At 35.1% G+C, this 14,949-nt stretch overlaps 2 protein-coding genes across 5 annotated transcripts in view; one reads left to right on the plus strand and one right to left on the minus strand.

Annotated features, from left to right (window-relative positions):
- Positions 1–79: 79 nt before the first annotated feature.
- On the minus strand, positions 80–8,406 carry LOC127934195 (guanylate-binding protein 1-like). 2 transcript variants are annotated; one of them, XM_052531429.1, is made up of 12 exons: positions 8,266–8,372; positions 7,602–7,647; positions 7,250–7,446; positions 7,010–7,137; positions 6,760–6,869; positions 6,479–6,678; positions 5,807–6,052; positions 5,467–5,615; positions 4,134–4,265; positions 3,607–3,819; positions 2,309–2,411; positions 80–2,183 (listed from the first exon to the last, which is right to left on the minus strand). In XM_052531429.1, exons 3-12 carry the CDS (start codon positions 7,440–7,442, stop codon positions 1,774–1,776), a joined length of 1,884 nt encoding a protein of 627 aa, XP_052387389.1. In that variant the 5' UTR covers positions 7,443–7,446; positions 7,602–7,647; positions 8,266–8,372; the 3' UTR covers positions 80–1,773. The 2 variants fall into 2 exon arrangements, with proteins under 2 accessions (XP_052387389.1, XP_052387382.1); XM_052531422.1 differs by lacking the exon at positions 7,602–7,647 and having other exon boundaries at positions 8,266–8,406.
- LOC127934208 (guanylate-binding protein 1) overlaps positions 8,374–14,949 on the plus strand; it is a 25,235-nt gene continuing 18,659 nt past the window's right edge. The window contains exons 1-2 of one of the 3 annotated variants that reach the window (XM_052531459.1): positions 8,374–8,442; positions 9,602–9,798. In XM_052531459.1, coding sequence (XP_052387419.1) covers positions 9,606–9,798 — 193 coding nt within the window. In that variant the 5' untranslated portion in view covers positions 8,374–8,442; positions 9,602–9,605. Of the gene's footprint in view, positions 8,443–9,278; positions 9,441–9,601; positions 9,799–14,949 lie in introns of those variants that run through there. The other 2 variants (XM_052531450.1, XM_052531442.1) reach the window with 2 other exon arrangements.

Consider the following 14,949-nt stretch of genomic DNA (forward strand, 5'->3'; position numbering starts at 1 on the left):
TATGTTTAAGAAAAATAAATAAGGTTGGGTATCTGTAAACCACTGCACAGGAAAAAGAACCAGATCAGAGATGTTCAGAAGAAAGACAATTTTATTGTACAATATTGGAATGTTATGCCACAAAATATGCTGTATGTTTTGAGGACCAAATTACATTAGGATGAAAATACATTAAGGGTTAAAGATTTCTTCACTTTGACTTGCTATACTGATCTGGGGATTGGTCATGATGATTTAAGATTCTACAGAGCTAAGCATTTTCATAAGATCATACAGACTGCATAATATTGGGGCTGAGCATCCTTGTCTTTAAATCATATGCACATCTCAGCTTGCTATTTATCAATAACCCCTTAACCCCTTCTTGACCATGTGTGGCCTATTACACTAAATCTGTATTGCAACATAAGTACATTTTTGAAGCAAATACAGGAACCAAAAAAAAAATCAATTTAAACGTTAAATGTTTTCAAAGCACTTCCTTTTTGCATCTCCAAAAAAAAAAAAAAAAAAAAAAAGCCACTATCTTTCCAATCCATTTATACAAATATTGTAAGAAATTGTAACTGCTAATAGTTGATATAGTCTAGTCTAAGGTTTAGGAACATTTGTTCCTCCCTACAACATTTAGTAAGTCTTGTTCAGAATCTGGAACTATTTTGACACATTTAAACGTTATTCATTTCACTCCACTTATGGAATTAGTTTAGGAAGGGACTTCCCATTTTCATCCCATCAGCGGCATACAGAGGCATGTTTTGGATTTCAAAAAGTGCCAGTTCCAGTGAATGTTTTTTGTGAATGCAGTGTTTAATTTCTACACCACTAATGGCAAGTAATGGAATTGCAATCTGTTTCAGCGACCCAACCATCAGTTGTTTGTTTGAGCTGGGACTACTTTTTTTATCCTAACGATGAATTGTGCACTGGAAAACACACCACAGCATTTTACAAATCCTTAGGGTGCTGCTAACAGTGAAGACATTATATTGTGCACTTTCAATGGTGCATATGTTCAGGATGCTCAGCTCATTTACTACCTGCTCTATAGAGCGCATGCTTTAGTAAATCTTTAAAGGCTTCAAAATCAGACAACCTGCCATTGAGATATGTCAGTGAATGGAAAATATCCCTTACCAAAAAATAGTATACTTCAAGTTTATTAAGTATACTTAAGTAAAGTTCAAGTATATTTTTAAGTATACTTCATGTAGCAAGTATACAAATATCAGTGTTCTATACTTGTAACTGTACTGTTTCAATACTCCTTGGGACCAAATGAGCCCACTTATAATATGTTATATTATATATAAAAGTATACTTTTAAGTATAACAGTAGCAAACTTTGAGAACACAACTAGTTTACTTCTTTTTTTGTAGTTTGTACTGCAATTATACTAAAAGTAAACTTATATAGCAGGTTTACTGATAGTTTACTAATTAAAAACTTCTTTTTTTTTCTTCTTTTTTTTTGAAATTCTGTGCAGAAGATGTGTACTAGCGCCCTCTAATGTATAATATTAAAAACATGGATTCTAGGAGTAAAGCTCAAATATATTTTGATTTTTTTTTTAAGTATAAGTCAAGTATCCTTAAATGTCATTTTAAGTATACTGTATTTCTGAGGAGTACATAAAGCCCATTTCTGAGAAGTAAATAAAGAGTAACCTAAAAGGATACTTTCCTATTTTTAGTTTAAAAGAATTATACTTATAGCACACTTGAATAAACTTCTTTTTCATAAGGGATGAGACAATGATTGTGTTTTGGGTTTTAACGTTTCAATCCCTTTGTCAGGCTTTTCAACATTGATCTCTGCATGAGGAGGTTGGGAACCATTTCTACAAGAGGGCAAAGAAACGGCATCACATAGTCCTTAAAAATGCCACCACCTCTTGAGCGTTCCTTTTCATTTTTTAACTTCATAATTTCTTCCTCAAGGTTTTCAGCTTTCTGCTTAAAGCCATTCTTAAACATCTCTTCCTGCTCCTTCAGTTTGCTCTCAATGGCTCTGTCTCTCTCCTGCTGCTGCTGCTCCAGCTCCTTGTTGAACTTCTCCTGCATCTGTTTAACCATGTCCTCATGCCTCACTTTCTCAGTCTCCATCATTCGCTCATTCTCAATTCGTTTCTCCTCTTCCTCTTTCATCTTCTGTTCCAGAAGAGCCGCTTTCTCCTTCTGCTCTGAACATTCAGTCAAGATAGAAAGAGAATGAAATGATCGGTGATAACTTAAACTCTAAGCAATTCAGATTTAAGTGTTTAAGGTGGCTACATCTTGTGCTTCAAAAAGCCTAATATAAACTTACTTTTCATTTGTTTCTCATTCTCAGTGAGTTTATTATCCATGCAGAGGATGCTGTTTGCTTCAGGTTCCCGTTCTTTCAGAAACTCTTCCAGCACAGCCTCAGCCTGCACATAAACATATCTTAGACCAGTGGTTCTTAAAGGGGTCATATGATGCAATTTACATTTTTCTTATCTCGTTGGAGTGTTACAAGCTCTTGGTGCATAATGAAGATCTGTAAAGTTGCTAAAGACTAAAGTCTAAAATCCAAAGAGATGTTCTTTATCAAAGTTAAGACTCTGCCACGCCCCCTAAAATGGCTCAATCAAACACACCTCCACACCTCTACATAAATATGTGGAAATATTTGTGTAATGCCGCCCAAATGTTCACACAAAGAAAGAAGGTGTGGTTTCAGTAACCGCAGTTAGTGTTGAAGCAGTCATGTCAGGGAGATGCCGTGTGTATCTATAGGCAAAAGCAAAAGCACTTTATTTGGCCTTCTGAAAATAAATGCATTTAGGAATCTTTAAGATTATTTTCAACAGAACAGCATGCATTTTATGGACGGCCGTTTCATGAACCTAGAAGAGGATGTAATTCTGATTTTGCTACGACATTGCAATCTGGGCTTCAGAATCAGCTACTGTAAGAATGTTTTGTTTTTAGTTTAAGTATTTTCTATTGACTGTTTAAATGCAGAGTTTTGTGTGTTGTGTGTGAGAGTACGGTGGCTTGTCTATTGCAAACACACACGATCTGTCTGTCACTCCACTCTGTTCCCCTTACGGGCTTGAACTGATGGTAAAACTAAGGACAGTATTAACAGTCTTTACATTTATTTTGAAAGATGAGTTTGAGAGTGGCGGGGCATAGAGGACCTACAATAATGAACAGGATTTTAAAAAAAGAATGTGTGTTTTTACATTAAAGCATGTCGACATTCTATTACATCAAGTACACCAAATAATGATCTTTAAAAAAGCTTCATATGACCCCTTAAAATCAAGTACTGGGGACATGCTAGACTGGATTGTGAACACAATTAAAGTGTAAATGCAGATGTGCTTTCATTAACCACAAAATTCAGTTATAATGAATGAGGCTAATAATCATATACATGTCATGTGGATTTTTTTAAATATTTGAAATAGGCAATAGACATTGCACTTTTGTGTAACCTGGTGTAAAAAAAAAAAAAATCAGATACTTCAGATGCATCTACAGAACATATGTCAATGCCAGATATAAAGAGAGCCTTATTGTTTAGATGCACTTGAATCACTTACTCTCACAAATAGAAACTGAAAGTGTCCTTACCCTTACACCTTTGTTGGGTTCTTTGCGGTACTGTTCAACAATGGTGTCTCTGTCTCTTTTATAGAGTTCATATCCTCCAGCCTGACTGTATTCTCCATCCTGCAGCCGTTTGTTCATGTCCACAAACAGATTCTTCAGCAGGTCTCTGCACTTTTTCTCTGATGCCATCTGATTATCTTGCAGCAAGTCTGCATAGCACATACATACAGCTTCCTATAAACACATAAAGCGAATATAAATCTCAAACATACATAAGTAAACTTTCACAAAGGCTGAAAGTATAAGAAATGGTGTTTGTATACATTGCTGTGTGAATTAGTTGCATTAATCTCATGGATGTAATTTATGTGCTAACCAGACAACACATGAAACAATCTCTAACTTGACACATCCAGTGAGATCTATAATACTTGCAGAAAGCTACTATTCCCATTCATTACAATGACATTAATCTCCCAGTTACATATAAACTAGGATGCAAGCATAAGTGTACAAGTATGAGTCGATTTTATGCCTTTTTAACTCACCTCCAGTTTTTTCAGGTATTCCGTTTTTTCATCTTTGAATGAGCGTTTCGTGAACTGAGAAATGGCCAGACTGCTGAGTTTCTGGTGCTCACAGGTCAAATATTCTATACTGATTGGTAACATATTTTTCACCTGTAAAAACATAGTGTGCATTTACTTGAAGGGTATTTGTGCATTAATTGAAACTTTTCAAGCCAAAATGGGTGGTTCTGATTTTGGAGACATATTCAAAATATTTGAATGGGATTATTAAAAGGAGCATTTGGATGCGATTTCAAGTTTTCCTTTCTCTTTGGAGTGTTACTAGCTGTTCTGGAATAGAAAAGATCTCTAAAGTTCCAAAGACTAAGATCTCAAACCCAAAGAGATATTTTTTATAAAAGTTAAGACTAGTCCACGCCCTCCTAAAACGCCTTGTTTAAACACGCCCCACATGTCTATGTCACAGTGTTGGAAGATTTGCATAACACCCCCAAATGTTGAAGCAAAGAAAAAAGGTGTAACTGTGTCCCGCTGTGGTATTGTTGCATCTGCCGGTGTTCTGGTGTTCTTAGGAATAATGCTATCTATTAGATTTTGCTACCAACACTGTATTTCTCCTACTGTAAGGTTAGGTTGAGGGTTAGGGTAGGTGTACATGTTAATAAAGCCTTGCACCTTATTAATTTCATGGTGGAAGCATTTTTCGCTATCGAATTATGCTAACATCTGTTTTAAATGGAGGTAGCGAAAGTGTGGTTAAGTTGTATTTACAACACTGTTCCAGAACAGTTCAATCCAAATATTCAGATTTACGCTGCACATTTTATGGAGGACTGTTTCCTGATTCTGGGAGAGTAAACTACAATGCCGGCTGTTCTGACTCACAGTCTGTAAGTATGTTTACATATGTAAAGTATTTGCCACTGATGATTCAAATGCTAGTTTTGAGCAGTGTAGAGTAGCGCTTGTTGTTTGTTGTTTCTCTGATCACTAATGCAGACATGGTTGTATGTTTACGTGGCGCGATGCAATGCAACGCGTAAAAACTGACCAAGACACCGTATGGAAAGGGGCATAACATTTCCGTCACAAACTTGGGACATTCGGCCAATCACAACACACTGGATAGCTGGCCAATCAGTGTACACATCGCTTTTAAGAAAGATGAGCTTTGTAAAAACTATGCATTTCAGAAAGGCGGGGAATAGAGGAGAAACCATAATGTACAATATGTGGAAAATAAGGTTTTTGACCTTAAACCACATAAACTCATTTAATTGAACCAAATACACATTAACAAACATTACCATATAAAAATCAACTGAACTAAATCAGAATGTGCATGCCTCACCTCTTCCATCCCTTTCTGATATACTTTCAAAGCTTCTTGAACAGCTGCCTGGTTTTCTTGATTTGCCAGAACAACCACTGCATTGTCCAGACAGGGCACTTCACCACTGCTGATAGTGTCTACATAAATCTCAACTAGACGGCCAAGCACTGATAACATACACAAAAAGTTAAGAGAACAATAAATGCTCCACAGTATCTTCAAACCACAGGTGAAGAGTTTAACTAAATACATTTTTAATTTGTTTCTTTATTTGTTTGATTATCAAAAGAGTATGCTGTATCTGAAATGTGTTTAAACACTGAAATTAACTAAACTTTTCATTTGGTAGAACACTCACATCGGCCAGTAACTATGTGTCCTCCTTTCAGTCTTTTCACAGCACTGTTTACAAAAATATGGTGACAAAAATGCCCCGTGACCTCCAGAAATTGTTGTGCAAGGTCCTTGTCTTGTAAGATCTCTAGGCGTGTCATGTTTTCCTGGGTGGTAACAGGAAACGGGAACACAAAACACTTCCGGCTAGGGAAATAACGCTTGATACATTCACGAGGCAGATTGTAGTCACTAATTTTCCTACCCACACCTGAAAAGAGAACATCATTGATTTGCACAAATGCGTACAGCTGATGCATGTATTGTGTGTACTGCAGTATCTGTAACATCTGTATCATACCAGTTGAGTATGTAGTCTAGATTGCATGCATCAGTGGTTATGTCAAAAATCACACTGAACGCATACTGTATCATGCGTCAGTAAGCCTATGCCTGTTTATATTTACAATGATTTTTAAATTCAGATTCTGCTCCAGAAAAGAAATTAATCCATCTGATGGGCAACTAACTATTTTAAGCCTACCTTTAGCTCAGACAGTTGAGCATGGTTCTAGCAATGCAAAGATCATGGGTTCGATTCCCATGGGAACCAAGAACTGATAATGTAGCTGGAAAAGTATGCAAGTTGTAAAAAAAGCATCTGCAAAATGTGTCAGTGTACTTCTGTCTAAAATACCTTTCTTCAGATTGAGGGCAAATTCAAGGTAACCGTCATCTGTCACTTTTTTCCCATCAATTTCTAAATCCAAGGTGAAATCTCTCACAACCCAGGTGAATGATGGGAAAAACATCACAAACTCAGAATCTTCCCCTTCCTCCTCATCTTCTGCTTCTGCTGACCTGATCTTGATGTTCTCAGCAAGCTCAGCAACATAGCTGCAGCACATTAAGAAATAACATCATCTTGTAAAGTGGTTTGTAAAGAGGAAGTGGTTTGTTTGGCAAGTTAAAGGATACTGCAGCTTTTCCACTGCAGTGTTATCGATGGTGCCACGGCTGTTGTACACCAATGTGCTGCTGAGCAGAACAGCCATACAGAAGATCCAGCCGTCATTCTTAGAGTCTCCCTGAAACACAGAGTGTCTTTAGATCAAAGCAACTTCATTCAGAACACAATACAACTTAATGCTGCTCCTTCCTAGGTGTTTATGGCGAACTGAGACTGGGAAATTATTAGCAGTAGTTAGTGATTCGTGACTGTGCTCACTTTCGCCACGTCACCAAGTCCCTCTGTGTCCAGCAGCACCAGAGTGTGTCCTCTTTTTTTAGGGTGAGGGACACACCATATCCAGATGCCTTTGGTTTTTGATTCAATAGTGCTGCCAAGAGCAAAACCTGAGACAATCACATTATTATTATGCAGTACTGTTCAGATATTGACAGATGTACACACATTTAGCTTCTATATTCTCACTATCATATTAACATAACAACATTTTTCTCTCACCGGACTGTTGTCCCGCCAGGCGATTCATAAGGTAAGACTTCCCCGTACGGTAGAGTCCCACCACAGACACCACCACCACTGGCTCATGGATCGCATCCAGAATTTCTTTGCCCTCTTTCTTCACGTGTAGCTTCCCATTTTCATCGTTTTCAATGAGACACACCGGAGCAGACATGTATTTACTACAAGACATGATCCTAAGTAAAAACCATACAGACAAAATGAAATAGACTTACCCTACAGTGTGCCATATATTGAGACAGTTTGTTGCCTGTGTTTCAGCATAGCTGTGACGAATTGCATCATGGTATTACAACTCTTGCTCAAGTGATAATTAATTATTACCGATTACCTTATTTAGAGGCAGGTGAAGTCCACATGGAATGTTTATAAATTTGCTGCAGTAATTGAAGAAAAATTGCAAATCTTTAATACTGCGTAAACCACTGCATCAACATACAGTTTAAGAGAAACAGCTAAAAAACATCTTCTCTAGTCCTCTGCTCTATGCAAGGTATGGACTGGGAAAAAATGCATGCTCACTGGCCTATCCATAATGCAGGAATAGAAAGTGAAAGTCTTTTCAAATTCAGTTCAAGATGAAAAACAACAATTTATCAGTTATCTCAAACCCTGCTTGTAGGCTCTGTAGAATAATAAAACATATTCATGATTATCTTTTATTTAGATAGAAATTTTATTTTACGGTCATAACTATTCTTTTTTTTTTCTATAGAAGCACTTCCCATCATTCATTTGCATTAGAGCTCGAATAATAGCAATACAGAAGTGTAATTTCTCCACAGTTGAATAACTGGAGAATATGAAGAATATGTGTTTCGTAGCTGTTTAAGCATCGCTTTGCTGCCCCCTGGCTACAGTATCATTTATAGCTCTTTTTCCAGTTTTTATTAGAATTCAAATTATTGGACTGTATGACTACTATGTGTTTTAAGATATTTTATTTATCATATATGCTAAAGCAATTTAAAGAGGAGAAAAAAATTAGATCTTACCTCTGTTTGCCTTCTGATGGTTCAGACTGAAGCTTGTGCATAAATACTAAGGGGTTGTGGTGGTCAGATGCGTCTCAGATTGCCCTCCCAGAAAGTCGTTAAGTGGGGAGATTTCCTGTAAATCATGCTGCTGCAGAATTGACTTCGTGAACAAAGTCAGCCAGGGGCGGTTCAAGGGTGAGTAGTTATCCCAGGCTTAGCCCAGAGACAGCAGGGCAGGGGCGTGGCCATCATTTCAGAAGTGATGGGGACAGAAATGTTAGCAGTAAAGTTGTGAAATATTTTTACTATTTAAAATAACTGCTTTCTATGTATATGTATATGAATATCAGTTCAAATGTAATTAATTGCTGTGATCAAAATGTTCCATGATCCTTCAGAAATCATTGTAATATGCTGATTTGCTGTTTAACAAACATTTTATATTTATTATTAACAATATTTAAAACTGTATATATATAAAAAAAAAACAGGAATCTTTGATGAAGGATCCAAACATCAGGATTTATGTGAAATAAAAATACAATATATATACATGTGTGTGTGTGTGTTATATTATTAATATCTATTTTTAAATAAATTATTGAAATTATTTTTTTTAATCAAGAATGGCTTAAATTTATCAACATTTATGATAAAGATATTTATAATTTTACAAAGGTATTCTGTTTCGTATGAATGCTGTTCTTATAATAAAAATATTTTTAATTTAGTTATTTATGTTTACTTATTTGTTATTCTTGTTGGCTCTTTTGGTGGTTGGTGGGATAGCATCACCCGGGGGGATTTTGTTTATTATTATTTTTTATCCCCACAGGTAGACACTGTTTGATGTGCAGAAAGAAAAGCATTTGTTCTAATAGAAATTATTTTAATGGGCTCACGTGGTGCTTAAACTACCTCTTTTGGGTTATTTATAATTTTCGACACTGCTGACACCCAGCAATTGTTCAGCGGTTTATGTTAAGCGGGTGATTTCTGGGAAGCCTATGTAGCCATTATCTCGAGCGAACCGAACCAGCTTATTTTCACTTTCACTCTTGCAAAAGACTCATGGAACAAAAATAAATAATTTAAGACGGGAGGAGCCTCGGACAATCGAGTTTGTTCGGTTCTGTATTTAATAACTGAATAGCCTTCGCTTTCTGCTGTTAAAACAAATCGCTTTGCTGACGGTCCGCCTGTCTTTATTCTTCAGTTTATATATATATATATATATATATATATATATATATATATATATATATATATATATATATACATACATTTCTCTCTCTGTGTGTGATTATGCAATTACTAGCTAATCATTATGTTTTGTTTGTTTTTTCTTTCGCAGAGTCATGGCGTGTGGAGGGCTTATGTCTGCTCCGGTGTGTCTCATTGAAAATGATGAAAATGGGAAGCTGCATGTGAAGAAAGAGGGCAAAGAAATTCTAGATGGGATCCATGAGCCGGTGGTGGTGGTGTCTGTGGTGGGACTCTACCGTACGGGGAAGTCTTACATTATGAACCGCCTGGCGGGACAACAGTCCGGTGAGAGAAACTTCTGATAAGATAACTGAATATGTGCAAAATGGTAACTTCACTAAAAGGAGATAATTTCGTTCATGTATACAATAAATATAATTTAATAATAAAGTAAAAGGTAAAATGTGAATAAAGGATCTATGCTCATTTTTTTTATACTCATGGCATACTTGCCAAAGCAACAATAAAAAAAATAATAAGCGCACTAAAGCTGAAATTATTAAGCAGTTTTGCCATTATTATTCTCTTTAAAAGAAGAAGAAATAGAGAAAAAAATATTTCTATATTGAGAAAACATCAGGTTGTGTTAAAAACACGCAGGAACCCATATTATGTGGTTTGCATTTGACAAAAATAAAAAATTTAAATTACGTCACAGATAAGATATCATGGATTCGCTTTTCTTAGAAATAGTAGGCCTATAGGGCTCAGCATTAAGCTTTGACATGAGCTTGTCCTTTAGACAAGTAAATAAATCATTCTTTTTTTTCTTTTTTTGGAACAAATGTAATTTATTCTGAAACTGTCTTGCCAGTGCTTTGTTTTAATCAGCATATTTTTGACATTTGCCGCTGATTCACTGATTCGTTCAAACGGCTGATTCATTCAATAAATAAAGATAGTAACAATTTTCCTAAATTGCTCACTGAATCATTAACTCATTAAATTAACTCATTTGAATCATTAACTCATTAATTTAGTAGCGAAAGAAGGCTGAACATTGTTTGGAGATGCGGGACTGTTCTGCCATGGCTTTGCTTACAACTATTTATGTGAGCGAAATGGAGCAAAAACTATCCATAATTAGTCTAAAATATAAGTCAGTTAATATTGCTTGTTTATTTAACTATAGTTGTATAAAATTAATATCACATTTGCAATCGAGCTGAAAGTTGGGAAAACATCACTTCTGGTCGTGTGATGTTCCATATATTATAGCATATTTATATATTTTTAATTAAGTACATGTTTATTATACTAAGTAAAATCACAACCTATCACAAAAGCTCAATGAATCTCCACCAGAAGTGACAGTGCAATGTAGCAGATTACAAATACAGTAACAATTTCTTACCAGTGTTTCATGAATAAGCTGGATCCTTCATGACTCTACCATGGGAAAGAAGAAATAGTTTACTGAAAAGTTCTTAAAAAGCATCATTTCATTTTATACAAATTCTTCAAACCAGTGGTTCTCAAACTTTTTATACCAAGTACCACTTCAGATATTGTAAGTACAACCATAATGACCAACATTAAATTTCAGCAGCATAGTAGGCCTAACTATTCATCTACAGCTCTGCAGTTTAAAATGAGGCAGTTTTTTATAAGAATATTTATTGTTGTCTGCCACTTTACCATTGTAAATACACAGTTTGAACATTAACACTGCACTGTGCTTACATACAGGTAAATGAAAAACTTAAATAAAATTATATTAAAATGGGTTGTGACAAAAGTTACATAACTGTACGGTACTTAAATAAATAAAAAAAACCTTACTCAAAGATTAAATTAAAATGTATTAACATTAATTTATATTTAAGTTAGTTATTCCCCTGCGTAAGGGACCTTGACACTTTGAGAACCACTGCTTTACCTAATTTATTTTTAAATAAATTTTCATTAATTCATTTAAATTGTACCAACATTTGCAATTATATATTTCAGAAAACACTTTGAGACTATTATAAGAATAAAAACATATATAACACACCTGGATTCATATAAGGAAAATGTGGACAAATCTCTAAAAGACAGACATTAACACATAACTTACCAGCAACACAACATCAGATGAGCATCTAACTTGAGCATCTGTGATAAAGCAATACAAAAATACACACACAGGTATTTATCTTCTGCAGGTTACATGTCCTTGAAGTGACCCATTTCTAAACTCTGGTAACAATATAACTCTTTTCAAAAGATAATAAAGATTCACTTACCTTATTTTACCAGGACCTCACAGAACTCATCTGACCCTTCTTGTGTCGACATTACAGTTTTTGCTCTCCACTGACATACCACAACTCAAATTCGCTCAAAAAAAACAAAAACAAAACTTTAATAGGCAAATTTTAAATAATTCAGGACAGACCAAGCAGTTACAACGAGCAGCAGCTCAAAATCTGCCGCCTCACTCACAGAAAGACACATATTTTCAAATTTAGAAAGGTGCAAACCGTTTCATTGTCCAGTTTCCTGAATGTAAATTCTCTTTCACTTGCCCTATCACAAAATACACTTGTCCTGGACAAGTGGACAAGCGTTAATGTCGAGCCCTGGTAAGAGAGAGGATAAAGTATACCATGTGTCAAAAATTTGATTGATGAGGGTCATAAAAGCCATCTGTTCTGGACACCTGTTTGTACACCCCCACCCCTCCCCTCCGTGTACACCCCGGTGACCTAGATATGAACTTACGACCCTAAGAAGGAATTTCGGTGAGGGAGGGTGAAAATGTGTTGGAATCTATGTGCTTTTTTTTTAAAACAGTGGAAAGGGATGAAATCATGAAAATGGTATAAGGGAAGTTTTTATTAAGGTTTTAAGTACACAGTGCATTTCAAGAAAAAAAGGTTATAACACAAACAAAATGGGGACGATGTAATGATTGTTTTCGTAGTTGGAAAAGTGTAAAACGTTGTTAAAGTTGTAACAAATAAAAAAGAAAAAAAAATAGGTTACTGGTTATTTATCTAAAACAACTAAACAAGTCAAAACTATCAGATGTGTTTTCGTTAAGCAACACGTGAAAAAGATGTGAGAGCTTGTAAAAATTTAAAAAGGTGTTTTGTTACCAGTTAGAAAAGAAAGCATTTAGCATTTGTACCTTACCTCAAACTAAAAAAGAAATGAATGTAAAGCGGCGATACAAACCAGAAAACTTGGTGTTTGTCACGATGTTATAAAAAGTTAAAAACAAAAGAAAAAATATGGTAGGCATTACGCGGATCAAAAATAAAATCCATCAGACAAGATACTTCAAATCAAATCTATGTTGTACTTTACCACTAACTACAACTTTAAAAATCGAGAGTGTTACTGACAGAGAGTTAGACGAAAGAAAAAAAGATCTCACAGCAAAGTGTCAAGGCATCTCCGTTGAGCGATACTGACATCATCGCTGACACACTTAGAATGAGGCTCGGGGAATGCTCCGGAAAAAAAACCACGCCTCCGGCGCTAGAGACTGCCCCGCTGTAGGCGTGATAGCAGCGTCAAATAGATTTAAATGTTAAAATAATTAAACTAAGTATTTCTTAATAAATAGACATCAGTCCTTAATTAGTGAAAACTTTAAATCCGTTTAAACATAAGATAAATTTGTACTTTTTAAATGATGTAGCTTTATGCGATTTTTATTTACTTTTAGTCTTAAAAAAATAAAAAATAATAATAAAAAACAGCACTGAAAAAAAGCATTATTTGTTTTTAATGTGTTAAGTTAATTACTCTAATCTACGACTAGTCTAAATTTAGACTATTGCCGTCGATATATCTTTTATTTTTGTCAAGCTTAATTTCTCAAGCTATGACAATTAACACACACACACACACACCCAGCCACCCATCCACACTTTCCTTCTGTCCAATTTGTAAGTTTTTGTCGCGTTATCTAGTAAATAAAACAGACATATGTAGTTAAAAGCATCCCCATTTAACAATATGACAGGGAAGAAATATCTCGTCTCAGGTCGTGCAGCGAAACGTGACCGTGCCGTGCATCTGGTGTCTGTGTGATGTCGCCTGCATATCAGTTAGACATCAGCGGGTGTAAAAACATCTAAAGGTTTTTGGGGGTTTGCAACTCGACTGTAATCTAATTAGTTTTCCGGGGGGTTCTGGTGTTGTAGCTAAATGGTGCACTGCAGGACGGCTAAAGTTTAAAAAAAAAATTGTGTGTAATCAAGGATCAAAGGCAATTTCAAATTTATGGCTTAGGCCTGTGATCGTGAGGTTATCTGACAGTTCATTTAGTGGGTCAAATGGGTGTGAAATCTTTTAACAAGTCAGACCATATAGGAATATGTAGTTTAATTCGAGTTAATTTAGTTTATTTTAGTTACATTTATAATTTTTATTAACCCTAGATCTTTCAACCTCAACATAAATGTACCGAGAATGCAAACAAGTACACAAACACACACACACACACACACACACACACACACACACACACACACACACACACAAACACACACACACACACACACACATTTTCCTTCTGCCGAGTTTGTGTCGTGTTATCTAGTAATTAAACCATACATATGTAGTTAAAAGTATCACCCATTTAACAATATGACAGGTAAGAAATATCTCGTCTCAGATTGAAACGTGACAAACTTAGTAGTGATTCTTTAAATCCTGTTTATCCACTCTTTGACATACTTAATCATTGAAACATTTCTATAGTCACATCTTTATTTAACATTTTCTAAAATGAGATCTGGTTTATTTCTATATTAAGTGTAAGTAAGTTGTATTCTTTCGTTGTCATATCTTTTACATTTTATTAAAATAGGTTCAACTGATTCAGGAAGATCACATTTAACACAAAGTCCAGACACATGTTTTTCCTCTTATAAATAATGACTGATTAAGTGCAATGTGTCCAATTCTATGGCGAGAGCTTCCTTTCTATCCCCAAAATTCTCCTTTCATTAAATTTGATGTCTGACATTTTAATGTTTTTATCTGATCCACTACCTTTTATTCCTATATGTGCAGGTATCTATACAAAATAAATATTTGTTTTTGGTTGTATTCTGAACAAACTCTGTAAAATGAATGACAAATTGTCTTGTTGAAAATTCGCCACACTTTAAACTTGGTAGTACTGCAAATGAATCTGAACATATGACTACTTTAGGTATATTAATGTGTTCAACCCACTGAAGAGCCAAAAATATGACAATCATTTCTGTAGTATAAACAGACGGATGATTAGATGTTCTTTCAGGTATTCTATATCTACCCACTTGGAACATATGTGTCCTGTTTCAGGATCTTTAGATACATCTATGTATATGAGTTACTTTAAAACTATATGCTCTTTATTTTTCATCTAAACAAAAGTCCTTGATGTTTTATTTTATTTTAATAAGCCACTCACACTTACTTTAGTAGCCTAAATCATTGAATATGTCTTTT

This window comes from Carassius gibelio, chromosome A2 (assembly GCF_023724105.1).
Source record: "Carassius gibelio isolate Cgi1373 ecotype wild population from Czech Republic chromosome A2, carGib1.2-hapl.c, whole genome shotgun sequence".
Classification (NCBI taxonomy): Eukaryota; Metazoa; Chordata; class Actinopteri; order Cypriniformes; family Cyprinidae; genus Carassius; species Carassius gibelio.

What these genes read in the sequence shown, in the direction of transcription:
- LOC127934195 (XM_052531422.1), bottom strand. Translation starts at nt 8,306, where the DNA reads ATGCACAAGCTTCAGTCTGAACCATCAGAAGGCAAACAGAG. An exon ending in ACTGCAGTGGAAAAGCTGCA is followed by an intron (nt 6,679 to 6,759) that starts GTATCCTTTAAC and finishes AATGTGCTGCAG; the next exon opens with CTATGTTGCTGAGCTTGCTG. An exon ending in ATCAGAAAGGGATGGAAGAG is followed by an intron (nt 4,266 to 5,466) that starts GTGAGGCATGCA and finishes ATGTTTTTACAG; the next exon opens with GTGAAAAATATGTTACCAAT.